We start from the raw sequence: 16,815 nt of genomic DNA, 5'->3' as shown, positions 1-16,815 counted from the left end.
ACTTTCACAAGCTAAATTCCTCCTTGCATTCATACAACACGACAACATGACAACAATCAGAGAAAAAATTCCTCTTGCATGATTCTTCCAACAGAACACGCGAACAATCCGAATGCTGTGAAGGAAAACCGTAAGTCAGTAACAACACCAAAGAAGCTTCATTTTCTTGCTTCTTTCTCCGCTTTCCTTCTAGCTCGCCGCTCTCTCGAGCTCGGAGTGGACTTATATCCGCCGTTGTCAAGATCTGAGTCCTCCAAATCCCGAAAAGACTTCTGTCGAAACATAGCAGATGTAAATTTCAGAGGAGGATAAAGGACAATAGGACATCAGCTTATAATGCCAAATAATAGCTGAGAGTGGGGAAATACCTCTCGTAGTTCTGCAAAGCTTACTGCGTAAAAAGTAGCAGCAGCAACCGCGACGATTCCGAGAATCGGTAGAACAATCTGGGTAGCATCCATTTTCCTCCTGATTTCTTTTATCCTATTTTTCTTTCTTCTGCCTGTAGTGAATTGATGAAGAAGCTCGGATAAATACCCGCCTTCCAACAGCCACACAATCGACAAGACACCCAGCCCAGCAGGCAGGTTGAAGTACGTTCCGCTTCCGCCCAATGCCGGGAATTTGATACGCTTTAGTAACCGAAAAACCGATACCGGGAGAACGACTCCTGAGGGTTTTTTTTTTTTTTTTTTTAACACATAATGGCAATACATTTTCTGCAAGCGCACACAGAAAACTTGCATTTTTGCAAACATGGAACTCGGTGAATCAGCTCCTGAAGAGCTTATTTTTTTCTTCTTTTCTTTTCCATGGATTCCAAAAACATACCCTTAATAAAATCAATCGTTCTAGTCTTCCTTAGAGTTGCACGGTGGTGACAACATTTTAGGGTCTGCAACTAGGTTAAGATTACAGGCAATTACAATTTAAATTTTGCTACCAACTATCGTTGGTCAAGACCAAACCAATAAAAAAAATAAAAGACTAGGACTGGCATGATTTAGTGTACACGTTACATAGGTTGGAAGATCACAAGCTAAATTTTCAGGTTCAATTATTGGTTCTATCAACACAATAAACAGAAATTCTTTGCACGCGAATGGTTAGGATCTTCAAGTCCTCTCACAAAAGCCCTGATTGAAAGATGCTCTGAAGCATAAGTCATGAATGAAGCCAATGCCAGCCCTCCGGCCACTATCAAACCCAGCCTGTTAGAAGAAGAACTTCAGGAGTTAAATAACAGTAGAGACTCTATTCCACACCTCAACTGCCTCATCGATCACTCACTAAGCAGCATAGATCATGTATTACTGACACGATGCGACGTTGTGTCTTCACCAAGTAATTGCTTATATGACGAAAAAAAAATTAATACCATATCATCCAATTTGATGACCGGAAGGCAGTCTCTTAAATGATTAAAGCAAGAAATTACAGTTACAGCTTAAATAAGATAGTTTAGTTGGGTAAAATTAATAAATTGATGATCAAAGAAGTGTCTTAACTGATCATATCTGTGTGTCATGTTTATCTTTTACTTTTCTTCAATTTTCTTTACAGAAAATTTTCACATTTTTTATGATGATTGGGATCAAATCCCAAACACTAATTTGCCTCAGACAATATGAATCATCTCAGCCAACCTGTTTTGGTCTTCAGGGCAACTCGCAATGGTACCAAGACCGAAATCCTTCAACCATAATATAGACTATAATCCTACTTATAATCTAAAACATACCTAGCAAAGAGTGCTGTAATCCCCAAAAGACACGGCAATGAAGGAGCAGCCACAGCCAAAAATGCCATACCCATGCCGTAAGACCATGAGGCAGCATCACAAATAGATATCTGGCGCTGATGACCTATAATAAGAAACAAAGTATAACCAAGCAAAATATATTTTTAATAATGAAGAATAACAAATCACTGCACAATTTTCTTTTTTCTGAATGTTGATTGCACACACCCATTATCATCCCCCCCTCCCAAAAAAAAAAAAACTTCACTGCATGACATTTTCAACTACCAAAGAAGTCAAATAAACATGTTTCCTGACAAGGAAGTAGAGATACCTTTATTGGAGCTGTAGTCAGACTCATCAAGATGAGAGGTTCTTGAGTGAGCTGCTGCTGCTGTCTTTCCCCACTCATAAATCAGACGAAGGTAGCTTCCAAATAGAATGAAAAATACAGCAAATGTCCATTCATAGGTCAGCAGCAAGCCCGTCCATGGCATGACTTGGCGGGGAACGATTGCAAATGCAATTCCTAAGGAGATAATAGCACTTACGAAACAAGCAAAAATTGAGATGGCACCCAAGTATGTTGGTACCTTCAAGTTGAAGAAAACAAAGTAGGAGGTTCAAAGCAAAGCAAAAGGAGATAGAGATTTTATCACAATCAAGAATGTTGAATTGTAAAAAAGGAACATTGAATGGCAAGCCCTAACAGGATGCTTTTATCACAAATTCCACATGATGCATGGATGTGTGTACGCAGTTATACATAAACATATTTCAAGATCCTAGGTACATTGAAGGGTGAACCAATTTTAAGATCAGTCAATTTAAATATTAAAAATACACTTCTTTTGTACCCATAAAATATTGTTTTTAGAAAAGTTCCTTCGTGTGAATTATTTTAGCAAAGCCTCAAGGATTTCAGATCTCTTTGAGAGGAGAGCTTAATATTGTGATAATGTAAAAAGGATTTTTACATTTAAAGAGAAAAGAAAATCTCCAAAACCCTCGTGCCAACTTTTCTACAAGCAAAGCTGTGCACTTCCCTAGATCTACCCAAACTACATAAACCTCGCTAGTAAGCCAGAACCTTTTTTTTTCTTTTAAGAAAGGTGATTTTATTCAAAGGCAAAAAAGCAAGAGAAGAAGAGGGAAAATATCCTCTTACTCAAGGAGCAAAGATCTGAAGGAAAATGCAATCTGAGGATGCATTTTAAAGGAAACTAAAAAGGATTTTTTTTTTTGTGAAAAGTTTCTTTATCAAATGCATCCACAACAGGTTTTCCAATTGGACAGAGTTGGCATAGGTTCAGAAATTTCATGAGTTGAAGAGTCATGTGGTAATTCTTCAAGCTGTATCCAGGACTCAAGAAATGCCAGTCTCATCCATCATCATCATCATAATTGTGAAAGCTTTATCAAAGCTATATATTGATTAAGTAACATGAATCCTTTTTAATCAATCATATCACTAGACTGCTTCCATATTGGTTTTTCAAGTTTCCCATCACAACTTCCATCCATGTCTTTATATGCTTCCATCAACTAACTTGGATAAAAACCTTCTCAAGGAGTTCTATTAGATCTATCAAATGTATAAACTATCTCAAATGCATACTTTTTTCGGTGACATTCTTAAGTGCTCAGATATGAACAATTTGGAATATGGATACTGAATGGGTTTTCAGTAACACAGCAAGCCTAATAAAGAGCATAAATCTCTTAATTGTGTACACAATCTAACCTGTTGGTTGGGATTAGTAATAGATGATGAAGCAACAGCAACTGAGGAATAAGTAGCAAAACCACCAGCTGATTTAACCTTGTAGTAGAGATGTCTAGCTTGATCAACAATGGAACTCATGAAATTTGCAACAGACCAATTCCTGTGCTACAATAACCAGATGAGTTAACCCCATGATCATTTTCGCACTCTAAAGCACTCAGCCACAGATTTTCTGTGCACATGTTTTAAGGAATAATCTACACATAATAAGCAATTACCTGAAGCAAAGACCGATAGTAACAGAAAATCAATACACAAAAAGGAATGAGAAAGAGAATTTTGATTAGAAGTTGGTCCCCAGGATTCCTGCCTCCTCCAGTCCCTGGAAGTGATTCTTCCAGTTGCTCACGTACATTCTGCAATATCAGACAAGCCATGGAGATAAGTAGTAACAACACTATAGTAAAAGCAGGCAGATGGTCCTTTACTATCCCCTAAGTGCTCAGAGGTCTCAACACATGCCTACGTGTATCCGAAGAGAAAGGCAAATAAGAAGAACAAATATGCTGCACTGTTTAAGTTACTGGAGCTTAAAGTGACCACCTGCCAGACATCAACTGGTTTAAGGAGCCATGCTGTCCACCAATCCCAAGGTTTAAGAGGTCCAAGGGTGTAGTGGATAATACGAAGCTCACTTTCATCTACCATCCACTGTCACATGAAAATACATATGAAAAGTTAGATCTACGAATTCAAGCAAATTACAATACAAGCACCAAAATAGGTTTGTTTGAAATAGCAATAAAACACATATGAGTATTCTTGATGCAGAGTGTCATCTCATGTTTGCAACAGTTGCCAAGGTCTTAATTTTTTATCCGGACAACGGAAATTGATCCACAGTCAACTGACCATTGGTAATAAGCTATAAAATACCATAACTACATGTATACCAATATTTATAACAACTTCACTAAATAATGGGTCAATGAATCATTCTGAATCAGAAAAAAAAAATAACAGAACGTACATGATTTTACAACTTAATTAAAAATACAAAAGCAGGTTATTTAAAAAGAATGAATGAAGACGCAATCTCTCTGGGTATAGCCTGTAACATTTGGTGCTTCAATTTGATTACAGTAACCTAAATATCTCGTTGGGGTGCAGCCATCCATAAGTTTGAACACCCTATTTTAGTTACTTGAAAAAACACCAGTAGGGACTGGTTCAGTCCAATTCACATGATGAGGCTGATTGTGACATCCGATTCTCCCTCCACCAAGGGAAATGATCCAAACTTAAATGAACTGCTTCAGACAACTGTATCCAGCATGTTACATACTATCATTGCACATTGTAGTAAAATCAATACCATCAATAACAGCCAGCTGAAATGTAGCAAACTATGAAGAATAGTGATGAGATTTCAAATAGATCATGCTCTACAGGCAAAAAGACCACAAAAAGCTAAAGATACACTGAAAAAACTGAAAGACAAACAGCAGTGACAAAAAGAAACTGAAACAATAAAATACTTCATTCCCAAACAACTGATTACTTGCAAAACCAATTTTAAGAAATGGAGGCATACGAGCCAACGCCTACTTACCATCCAAATAGAATGAATAGAAACCGACTTATATGAGGAAAATAAAAAGCAAAAATAAAAGATGAGCAGTGAGAGGAGCTGGGGACATACTCACCTTGTTGGCTAGCACGTATAGACCAACATCTGCATTATATAGGGTCGACAACCTCTGCATTTCAGGCTTTGGCTTTGAATTGATTTCATCCAGGGTTAAATTTGGGTCAAAAACATGTGCATTGGCAAATCCAACATAATATGAATTTAGAAAACCTTGATCTCCTGTTTGATGTAACAATTATTTGTTTAATAACAATAAGTAAACCAAGTATGCAAATAAAATGAGGCAGATACAGAAGAATAAACTATTCACACACATGCTAGATCAAGGGAAGAGCCTCCCTAAATACTCCCTTGAGATGGGTTGGGCATGATCAATAGAGATGTGGTATTGTATTCTTAGAAGGGTATTGAATGCCAATTGAGAAACAGACAAGCAGTAATAGAAGGCCAACATGACAAGGATGGAAATGTTGATGATGGGCTTAAAGAAAATTAACTTGGCAAGATCTAGCAAATGATATAGCCAGACACACATAGCTGACCCAATATAGTTGGGTTAAGGATTAGTCATGATGCTGTATGAGAAGGACAACAACCATGATCTTGGTAATGATGAGGTAGGTAAAATAAAACCATACGGAACAATAAATTGGCACAAACATATATAAAATAAAAATAAAAAATAAAAAATAAAAGATAGAAAAAGAGGGATAACAAACCTCCAGTATATGAACGCAAGGTCCCAACTTGTCGCATCATGTCCTTAAAAGTTGTTTCAGATGGCTCCACTACCATGACTCCGGAATTCATTCTTTCAGAATGCTTCAAGTTTGCACAAAACTTGCCACACTTGAAAAGATCCTCTATATTCTTTACCACTATTGTATCCGCATCAAGATATACGACTACAAGGAAAAAAACAAAAAAACTCCAGGTAAATGTACCTAGCACAGAGGCCATACATGTCTTGCAAGAAAATCAATCCAAGGAATAAAATACTGCCTCAAAGACATGCATTGGAAATGAGTATATTCAAGCAGAAAAGACTAAATTCTTGCTATTATTTCAAGGGAATGTATCCCAACTAATAAACATCTTTCAAATACAAACGATGGTACTTAGCTATACCATTTAAAAAAGACATATCAGCATATTAGTTGCTCAGAAACGAAAACAAGAGCACAAAGAGAAAAGTGGAATCCATAAAACATAAAATTTTGCAAGCAAATGAGAAAGCAATTACCTTTCGTGTAGTTTATCATGTTAAATATTTTCAATTTTGTGTAAACTCCCCAAAACCTCTTTGGGCGTACTTGATTTGGGTTGGCCAAAAGACTAATAAACTCCACAATCCAGCCATCAGCCTGATAATTAAACAACATAAAACAACAACCAAAAGACTCTTAACTATCAGGTGCCCATCAAATCAATACTAGTAGCAGCCAAGATATTATTTAATCGCTGACACTTAGATTAAGAATACATTAAATCTAACTGATGTGAGTACAAAAGAAATAGGAAATCTAAAATGTTTTGATAAAATGAACCAGGATAATCAAACTGGACTCACCACTTGATGTTACTACTACTTTTCATGATTAAAGAGGGATCTGAAAAATGCTTTAAAGCATTTTAGAACACTAAAATACAATTCACTTTTTTAATCCCTATGGTCAGTTCCCTTAATTTACATGTTGGAAAGGAAAAGAAATAGAAAAAGATTACCTTGAGAAGCTCCTTTGCATAGTAAGAAACGCCATCAGAAACAAGCACAACCATGTCTTTGGTCGATCCTGTCTCCCGAATCGACTTGCCAAGCACACGAACTCCAAGGAGAAATTCATCTCCGTAGAGAAGTGTGACATAGGCCTCTTTCTGAGATCCAGAAGCACGAGGACATTCCCTTGCAAACAACACAAACAGAAGAACCACAAAACCAACCTTTGAAAAGGCCGTCCACATCCTATCAAAAGCAGATTAAACAATATTAGAAAGAAAGTTTCAGTGCAACTGACAACAAGAACCAGTTAGCAGCAAAAAAGAGGAAAAAGACAAATTTGAATATGTCTATTTTAAAATTAATTTTCTTAAGAATGAAAAGGAGAAGACGAATAAGAAGGTGATGAACAAGAAGAAGATTTGAGTAGTTTAGACTTTTTTTTTTTTTTTTGCTACTGTTTTTTATGAAGGGTCAAATTTAAAAGTGAAGGAACCAAAGAGATACAAGAGGGGAGAGGACTAGCACAGCTACCTCGCTCGTATAAATAGAAACACAATAAGATAGACTTTCAGTAGACTTTCAAATCATTTGTCGTTGCCTTGGTTAAAAGATGAAATATCTTAGAAGATTGTTGAATCTATAAACCTGCCTTGGTTAAAAATGAAACATCTTATAAGGTTGTTGAACGTATAAACCTACACATATTTGAAGGCTGGGCTGGGTTTGAGTGAGAAAAGAAAAGAAAAACATTTAAAAAAGAAAATAAAATAAGATAGAAAAAAGAGGAAAATATATGTTACAGAAAGCAAGTGAAACAAACAGTGAAATAATGCAGATGAATCACAAACACCATGAGGATGACAGTAAAATTTGATTAGATCAGACATATTTGAAACTTGAAAGAAAAATGTAGCCCAACTCTATCCAAGTTTCAGTCTGAGTGATCTAATAAGATTCAAAACTCTTCAATCATAAGAAGAGAATATCTGATGTAAGCTTTATCTGTTTCTTATGCAATTGAACTAGCAAAAAAAGAAGAGAATAATTCATCTTCATCTGGTACAGAATTAAACTAAGCGATCTAATAAACACAAATTGGAGGATTTTCAAATTGCTAAATCCTCCAGGTCCTTAAGAAAAAAAGCTAAAAAGAAGAATTATTGCGTGCGAGCTTCATCCCCTTAGAATAACAAAACTAAGACGTAAAAGGACATAAATTACCAACAAAAGTAAAGGAAAGGAAAACAAAGTGAAATCTCTAACCTGCTCGAATGCAGCAAAACCCATTTGCACAATCAAACCGAGAAAGATGACAAAAAACACAAAATAAAAAAATAAAGAAAAAAATCTATCAAAAATATCAAATCGAAAACGAAGAAAAGAAAATAAATCCATAGGAGAAAAGGTGAGAAAGGTGAGAAACGCTCAGACTTTAAAAAATTAGGGGAGAGAACATATCAAACTATCGTTTACCGAGAAGATAACCCTTACAGTCTAAATTCGTCGTCTTCAAAACTGATACGATGCAAAGATCTTTAGACGACCACAACCATAAAGAACCGAAGATGATTTACACTAACGAAGAGAAGTCGATGACGGAGCCCCGCGAGAGCAGTCGTTTGAGACAGAAGCAACTGGGAATTACGTTGCAAGAAGTCAGCGAGGAGTCAACATGGGACGCCGTCGATCGGGAACGTTGCAGTGGTCGCAGGTGCGAATTAACAAGATAAAAGACGATGCCGCTTCATTCCATGTCAGGAGAGACTGCATCCGTAAAACAAATAAGTAGAAATTTTATTTGGGCGATTGTTTGAAGAGAAAACATAATGTAAGATGCACGTCAGAATCTCCTCCTCGTCAGCGAGCAGCTGGTTTTGTCTTAATCGAACCATATAATCTTGGGATGACCATAAACCCTAAACCTTAAGCCAACCAGAACCATATAATCTTGGGATGACCCTAAACCCTAAACCTTAAGCCAACCATTACAGAATTGATGGAGTTATTTGCTCCTTTGTAATAATAGTACGAAGTTCATTACCGTATTTTTTTTTAATTTTAAATATATGTTTTAATACCAAACCAAACCTCAAACTTACAGAGGTTCAAGTTTAGTTCAATTCGATGCCACCCCTAAAGAGAATTATCCACCCTATACTCTGCTTGATCGATAAATCGGCGATCAATTAACAGTGATAGGATCTAAATTATATAAAAAAAAAACAATGGAGATATTTTTGTATGAAAAATGAAATTTGTGGCCATCTTTCTGCTGCCGAAAGTGAATATTTTCAAACAAAAAGTAAAAATCGTTTTTATGATTTTGTTTTATTAGCATAATTTTTAAAGTTATATATTTCATATAAATTATTAAGTTTGGGTCAAGTTTGATCTTGGTTTGCACAGGTTGCAAGGCCAAGTTTGAATCAATCTCACTCAAGCAGTTTTGAGGCCATTTTGATCTACTCAATCAAACTATTTCTTGTTTCTAGTATTGAGATGGGCTTCATCGATACAACTCAAAAATTTTTAAAGTATTTTGATAGAAGATGCAGGTATGGATCACGAACACTTTTTAAGTAAATACCTGTTACAAATGAACGACAAGCCTCTGATTCTATCTCAGGCTAAAAATATATTCACGAAATATTAGGATATCTAGCATATGGTGAACAGATGTGGCTTAAGCAAATGACTAGGTGCTTTACCATGCATCATATACTTGATAAACCCAAAAACCAATTCACTTGCATTGAACACACAGTAAGCACTAAATCACAGTAGCTTCTTCTGCATGAAACTAGGTTAAACACAAAAACAAACTCAGCTCATACAACTCCTAAAAACTAAATCACATGTGTTTACCATTGCTTTAAGTAAGCACTTTCTCACTGTAGCTAGTTCTGCATTAAACTAGGTTAAACACAAAACCGACTCAGCTCATACCATCTTTTTTTTTTTTTTTTTTTTTTTGGTTTTATTGTTACTGAACATATGACACACAATAACCACGAAAGTCCCTTAGCATGGATAGATACAGCAATCATCTAGTTCAGATGAATGTTTTCGAAAGAAATAAAATTCTTCATGACTAACATTACATATTTCTAACAAGTGCATAACTTGCTGTTAATGTGCTCTAACAAAAGAGGAAAAAATTAGGTCAAACATGGACATTGCCCTTAATAGAAGAACATTTGGATAGAGAAACAATGGCAAGCAACTTCTCTTCCACCTCTCCAAACTAAGGGAGAAAATAAGTGGAGAAGTGAGTCTTCCACTTCTCTCTTTTCCTGCTTAATAGAAAAATAAGTCATGAGAAGGACGTTTCTTCCATTTCTCTCCTAACTTGGGGAGAAAATAAGGGAGAAGTGATTCTTCCACTTTATCCTTTCTTCCTGTTCAATAGAGAAACAAGTCAGGAAGAAGAAACTTTTTTCCAGCCAAAAAGAGAGGAGAAGCATACATTCCCTGAATCTGCAAGTATTCCTAAAAAATAAGACTTCTCTTTCTGCAAGTGTTTCTTTGGAAATAACAAATTACAGGAGATTACTAAGACAAAGGTCTGCAACAATTCAGTGTAACAAAATTTATTTATTTTTTGATCATGTCATTCATACATATCATTCAAAATAAATATCAGAACAAAAAGAAGCAAGTATTCCAAGCCACTCACAGAAATGATGCAAAAAGTTCTCCATCTTATTCTCATCCCTTCCAAAAGCTGTTGCCCCAGCTTTACTGCTGTTTGTCTAAAGCTTACCCAAATATTTGTGTCCCCCAAAAAATAAAAAGATACACAACTTCTCCAAAGTAAACATTACTCAAAACGTGGTTACAGACAGCCGGTAGACTGGAAGACATAGCAAATATTATGCCAGCAGGATATTGGAAGAGATTAATCAAAAAGAAAAGAAACAAAAAACTATATGTATTAGACATTTACGTGAGTCTTTTTTTTTCTTCTTTTTTTCCCTTTTTGTGGTGAGGAGCATCTATTTAAGTCAAAATTGGTTGGGACAAGAACAAGAATGTTAGCCCATGAGGTCATCGATCGTGGAGGAAAGAGACTGAGCCCAGCACATCTTAAACAACATTGTCTGGAGAGTCTTCATCACATTATAACTTGGATCAAGCTTCCGCTGCCACCCCTTCAGAAAATGACCAAAAACAAATTACTTAGAAGAGAGATCTTTTCATTGTGAATGAAAGAACAAAATTTTTCAATGCAAATCTTGAACAACAGTGGTCAGATTTGGAAATTGGAACAGTCTCAACAAAATCAGCCAACATGTTTACCACGTTACCATTATGGCTTCAGATTTAGCCAGCCATTTGAAGGATAAAAGGCACCATGAATCATAAATGCTCTCAATTCCTTGTGCTGAGAGGAAGTGCATGTTCAACCAAATAACTAGCTCAGAATGGTCGCCATCAACTTTTTACCAGTCAAAATGGTTACCAAACTACATGATGATTAGCTCAACACTACATCGACTTACAAATTTAGCTCTCGCAGCAATTAAATTTATGATGTAATCTCAACTGTTCTATTGATGATCTGTTTGTAGATGCCTTAGTATAAAAGGAATTTCATATTCACTTTGAGGAAGAAAAAAAGGTATTCCTAACTGGTAAACTTAATGCTAGATGTGTCAGAATTTGCAATGCCATAAGGAACACAACATTTGAAAAAACAGGAAGAGCCAGCTAGAGCCGTGAAATTTTACCTCAAGAACCAATGTGGTAACCATAACAGTACAGACATTGCCATCAATATTAACTTTATGGCGTCGTACTTGCTCGAGTAACTGATGCATGCACTCGGCTGGATGAACAACATCACCTTCAGGAGTTCCCCAAAAAGTAAATGATTTCTCCACTTCCTAGACTCAGAAAGACGAGGCAACAGTACAATTAGTTAAAGTACCAAAAGATTAACAAAATCTTTAGGGGTTACAAAAGGGGACATTCATCAAAGACCCATCAGATCAGACCTCAAAATCACAACTTAGGGTTTGTTAATCATCATTGATGAAAATATTTAGAAAATTACATACCGCAATAAAGGCTGCTGGATCTGGGCAATTCTGCTGTTTAGATAATCTCAGAGCGCACTGAGCAGCAGTTCGTCCGTCTCTGACAGCTACTGCCTTAAAGAACTCAAGCAAGTTTACACGGTCACTCTTAGAAAGCTCAGCAATCATCCCAACATCAAGGAAAATAACATGGGGCTTGGATTTATTTTTTTGTGGAAGCTTTGCTTGAGAAACTCGAACTAAGATATTTCCCGGATGCATATCAGCATGGATAAAATTGTCCACCTGAAAAAGAAAATTGACGTCAAGGGAGAAGAATGTGAAGATGCTCAGAGGGAAGGATATTAAACTGCTTACAATACAGTGGGTAACCTGGTAATGAGGGAGTTTAAAGAGAAAATAAGAACAAGCACTTCACATGATCAGGACGTGTCAGTTCAAATTCATTGACTGAACACCCCCAGTATCCCCACTTTAGTGTTTGTAGATGACCAACCAGGCTCCCAAGGGAGCCTCACAACCCAATAGCCATATAATTCTGGTAGAGTCTATCAGCACAAACTCCACATTCTAGGACAACCAATCTTCACAGGGAATCCCTCTCAAGGATAATACCACTACCTTATCAGAAATTTAAATTTATAATAGATGGGATCAGAAACACATAACATCAAAAGCAAGGTGCTACTTTACCAGAAGCATCTTCAAGAGTGCATGGGTCCCAATGTGAGCAAGAGAACTCTTGAGACGAGCATTTCCTTCAAGCTCATCAAAATAGTGTGACACACTTTCACCTTGCTCATAGCTCTCTACCAACACAGCAGGATGCACAAGAGGGTACACAGGCTTCGGGAATGACACATTCTTCCAGCTTCGGAAATTATAAATAAATCGACTCAAATGGGCAGCTTCCCTTGCTAGATCAACCTGAGACATCATAAAAACCGCAAACTGCTGCAGGCTCTCATCAAGTCTCAACCACGCAAGAGCAGGAATAAAGTTTGAAATCTTTGCAATCATGTCAAGAATTGTAAAATCTCTTCTAATTGATTCACCAACACCAGGATGCCTGACTTTCACTGCAACTGTGATGGGCTTGATTTGTTGGCCTGGATACCTAAATTTCAAGGAAGCCCGATGAACCTGTGCGATACTTCCAGAAGCTACAGGTTCCTCTTCAAAATTTTCAAAGATTTCAGAAAGTCTGCGACCAAAAGCTTTTTCAATGGTTTTCTTGCTACAATCAAAGCTATGAGCTGGAGCTTGCGTGTGGAGCTTGGTGAGTTCTGCACAGAGGTCTCCAGGAAAGAGATCCGGGCGTGTAGCAGCCCATTGCCCCCACTTGATGAAAGCTGGGCCTGCCTTTTCTAGAGTCAAACGAACCAGGCGAAGCCATGTTTTTCTAAACTGACCAAAATAATCAATAAATGGTGCCATAGCTAAGGTCGGGGAGAACAAAATACCCAAATAAATGACTCGTAGAAGCAAAACAAAACCCTCAAAAAGAGAGGAAATAAAGGAAGTAAGATGAACATGGCCACTTTGTGCTCGTGTGGAGAGTGTGTGTCTGATTGGGAAGTATTCGCTGTCTGCCCAGGCCTTTTGGGTCCAAGCTATCTCACCAATAATGAGGGCAAAAATGCTAGGAACCATGTTTAACCTAGTGCACGTCAAACTCACAGCACACGCCATCCTGCTGATAAGTGGGAAAGCTGGGGTTCGGTATGAATACATCTGAAATAACCTTCCCCAAAAAAGTTGTGCATGATGTGTTGTCAAGTTACTTGACACAGGACCAGAGAGCTTCTTACAGATGGTTCCAGACAGTTTGGCCTTACATCTGTATAGACTATGTGCAAAATATCCTTGATTATGAAGACTATGTCTAGAATAGAAACTATATAGGTAAGAAGGAATTCCAACTTTAGCAAGTGCCCCATGATTCCTGGAGGTTGAACTGATAGATGCCTGGTTTGTAAAATAAATTCCCACAACTTTCCTGAAACTCCCTGGTACCAGAAACCTGGACACAGAGATGGATTGTCAAATGACTGCAAATATACACAATGAATATATTATTTGCAAAAATCTCAAAGACCAACTCAGGAAACATTTTTGGTTACCTTCTATACTCTCAAGATATCCACGTCCAAGACATTATATGCTATGCATGTTTAGACAAAAACAGCTCAGAGCATAAAAAAATTATGTTAAATTTATTCCATGAGAAACTACAGTTGAATATCTGATAATATTCTACACCTACAAGCATTTACTACACCACAGAGGGTAATTAATTGTGCACCTCATTTTATAAATCAGATCTAAACCCGATGCTATAGATTCTTCATTTTCCAAAATGAAGCTGCAATTAAACATGAAATCTCGTTTTTTAAACTTAGTTCAACCAAGCACAGTCTTCCTTTGTCATTTTTTTCTTTCAATGGTCTGGCTATGTTTCCTTTTTTCTATTTTAGCAATGAATGAAATTTTATGAGCAAAAAGAAGCAATACAAAAACACTACCCACAGAAGGGAGAGGAAAAGAAATCAAAATTTACTTAAAAGTTAATTGAAGCACATCGCTCTTGGCAATAGTATACCAATGATAACCGGTCCACTGTCAATGCTTAATGAATTCATAAAAAAGTCCAAACTTAAAAAAAATAAAAAATTAAACAAATATTGCAAACTAGAAAATTTCATATTTTATGTGATCCCAGCAGAGAAAATGTTTCTCCTGGTTACAAAGGCCAGAGGTTATGCAAGAAACATGCATAACAACTTCCTGAGACATCAATCAGCTTCTCCATTTACCAAGAGAGTGGATGCCAAAAAGGTTGTTGGCTCCAAGAGCACAAGGAAATATTTCTACTTGATTTTCATAGTCCAAACACTAGTGTGTATTAGCTTAAGCCTGGCATTAGAAGAGTTAGAATTTCTAAGGAAAATTCATACATTTTGTCTAAGGAACAGTATTTTTTGAGGCATTGAAAAACAGTTAGCAAGACCTATGTAGGCAAACTACATTAGTTTGACATTTCTTGATTGCTTCTATTGCCTGAAAAAAGAGGTGGGCTTTCAGAAACCATGGACTATGTTATGGGTGGCAATACAATAACTCTGGCAGATAGGTGAATGTATTCAAAGATCACATTAGTATGGACAGATTACAGAAGTTCTCCATCCATTCAAAATGACAAGGAAAAGAAAATGCTATGTGTTTGTTGCACTTAGCTTCCGCATTCTTTTTCTTATCAAATTGCAAGCCCTTGAAAATAACCATTCAATTTCATTTATTTCAAATCCACGCTAAACCATAACGCCCACCACCTCAGTTTTTTAGTCACCCAACATTTAGTAGCTCATCTTCCGACTGAAAGTGTCACCCCAGCGCGGCCCATCACAACGAACAAACAATACTTTTTTTCCGTTCATCCTCTGCCAACATCTTCATCACATCGAGGCCCCCAAACTATCACTACCGTAAACCATCACCACCGCCCCTTATCGACTGCTTCTCTCCCTCATTATCTCTACCAAACAAAAATTAGTTTAGTGAAGAGGTACTAACCACATGATTTTTTAAATTAACATAAGCTCTAAAATCAGATATTACTCAAGACTCTTCGTTTTTTTTTTTTTTTTTAGAAATTCAGACTCAATCTGAATCCGACTAAGGATTTTTCACCAGCGATAAGCAGAAAAGCATTCCAATAAAATCAAATCCAAAAACAAACAAAGGCAGTCACGCTGAGGTTAAGACAGCATGATGATATGACATGACCTTAACATGGTGAATTCCACGAAAGCGTCCGACTCCCGCCAAAACACACGGAAGGCTACTAGCTTGTTCTGAAGGCATTCTTCCCTCCCTCGTGCAGCTGCAACATGTTCAGTCACGTTTCAGCACCTTTCACCCCCTCGTACATTATGTCCTCTCAATCTTTTGCAGCTAAGAAGAACCCAGATCAGAATCTCAGGTCGCACAACAACGAGAATCGAGAGGACAAGATACGCTTTCTTTCAAATTGTTTGGAGGAAAAGCCACTAGAGAGGCGGCCTCTTGTTGCTTATGCGTCAAAGTTCTCCGAGAGCCAAGGAGGTTGCGGAGGCACTTTTGAGGAGAGAGAAAGAAATGCTCTGTGGTATCGTCAATGTTTACGTGCCTGCAGACCGTTCCACCCTTTCCAGGAAACCAGAGTCAACAGTTAGGGAGAAACTTGTTCTATTGCGAATTAGGATTCCCCGTTCAGACGTCAAAACGACCCGGCGTTTAATCAAATGCGAGTCCGGTCAGGCCGGCCACCTCGAGTTTACAAGCTCGCAGGAAAATAAGATAATCAACAAAATAATTCTACTTTTGGAGCCAAACTCACCCCTAGGTGGTTTGAACTCGGCTCAGTTTAATTTTTACTTGAGTTCGGATCAGTTCAGTTTCATCTTGTGTTGGCCTCGAACTCAAAATTGAAATAAGGCTCGTTAAGTATAACAAGCCGAACTCGAGATTTTCCAAGTTTGACTTATTAACTCATGGACCTACTCGTTAACATTAATTTTTTTTATAAAAATACCTTTTACTCTAATTATTCTCGTCAATTCCCTCTAATGTTATTATTTACGAATATAATAAATATTATTGATAGAGGTGTTTACTCTTTCTTTTAGATCTATTAAGTTGACTATTATACATTAATATACTCCATTGCAAAGTTTTGGACTCTTTTGTGATATCTTACGGTTCAATGGTATTAAGGTCATCACAATATTATTATTATTATTATTTATTTTTTATTTTTTTATTTTTACTTTTAAGTTTTAAATGTAGGTTTGAAATTCGAACTTGGCTTAAGCTTGGGCTCAAACTCAGTTAAAATTTTTGGTTTCAAACTCGATTCCAATTTTAGGCTCGATTTTGAAGTAATCGGATCAAACTAAA

General features: G+C 36.9%; 3 protein-coding genes across 7 annotated transcripts; all 3 read right to left on the bottom strand.

The window, feature by feature from the left end:
* Positions 1-2: 2 nt before the first annotated feature.
* On the bottom strand, positions 3-533 carry LOC137953077 (uncharacterized). Its single transcript, XM_068800285.1, has 2 exons — positions 369-533; positions 3-272 (listed from the first exon to the last, which is right to left on the bottom strand). The coding sequence occupies exons 1-2, from the start codon at positions 459-461 to the stop codon at positions 159-161; spliced, it is 207 nt and encodes a 68-aa protein (XP_068656386.1). The 5' UTR covers positions 462-533; the 3' UTR covers positions 3-158.
* A 295-nt stretch (positions 534-828) lies between these two features.
* On the bottom strand, positions 829-8,568 carry LOC137953074 (inositol phosphorylceramide glucuronosyltransferase 1-like). 4 transcript variants are annotated; one of them, XM_068800279.1, is made up of 11 exons: positions 8,312-8,568; positions 6,844-7,081; positions 6,362-6,482; positions 5,838-6,023; positions 5,174-5,337; positions 4,071-4,178; positions 3,746-3,883; positions 3,486-3,632; positions 2,076-2,334; positions 1,742-1,865; positions 829-1,211 (listed from the first exon to the last, which is right to left on the bottom strand). In XM_068800279.1, the coding sequence occupies exons 2-11, from the start codon at positions 7,078-7,080 to the stop codon at positions 1,070-1,072; spliced, it is 1,626 nt and encodes a 541-aa protein (XP_068656380.1). In that variant the 5' UTR covers position 7,081; positions 8,312-8,568; the 3' UTR covers positions 829-1,069. The 4 variants fall into 4 exon arrangements, with proteins under 4 accessions (XP_068656380.1, XP_068656379.1, XP_068656381.1 ...); XM_068800278.1 differs by having other exon boundaries at positions 8,330-8,568; XM_068800280.1 differs by having other exon boundaries at positions 8,413-8,568.
* A 796-nt stretch (positions 8,569-9,364) lies between these two features.
* Positions 9,365-16,052, bottom strand: LOC137953783 (uncharacterized). Of its 2 annotated transcripts, XR_011112422.1 has the most exons (6): positions 15,664-16,052; positions 12,571-13,900; positions 11,899-12,162; positions 11,569-11,724; positions 10,515-10,989; positions 9,365-10,236 (listed from the first exon to the last, which is right to left on the bottom strand). XR_011112422.1 is itself a non-coding variant. In XM_068801290.1 (5 exons), the coding sequence occupies exons 1-5, from the start codon at positions 15,669-15,671 to the stop codon at positions 10,873-10,875; spliced, it is 1,875 nt and encodes a 624-aa protein (XP_068657391.1). In that variant the 5' UTR covers positions 15,672-16,052; the 3' UTR covers positions 10,266-10,872. The 2 variants fall into 2 exon arrangements, 1 of the variants encoding a protein (XP_068657391.1); XM_068801290.1 differs by lacking the exon at positions 9,365-10,236 and having other exon boundaries at positions 10,266-10,989.
* Between the last annotated feature and the right edge of the window lie 763 nt (positions 16,053-16,815).

Source organism: Aristolochia californica, unplaced genomic scaffold (assembly GCF_029961685.1).
Source record: "Aristolochia californica isolate CCGP_79_NKW_82.1479 unplaced genomic scaffold, dmAriCali1.0.hap1 SCAF_16, whole genome shotgun sequence".
Taxonomy (NCBI): Eukaryota; Viridiplantae; Streptophyta; class Magnoliopsida; order Piperales; family Aristolochiaceae; genus Aristolochia; species Aristolochia californica.
This window is presented reverse-complemented; position numbering and strand designations above follow the sequence as displayed.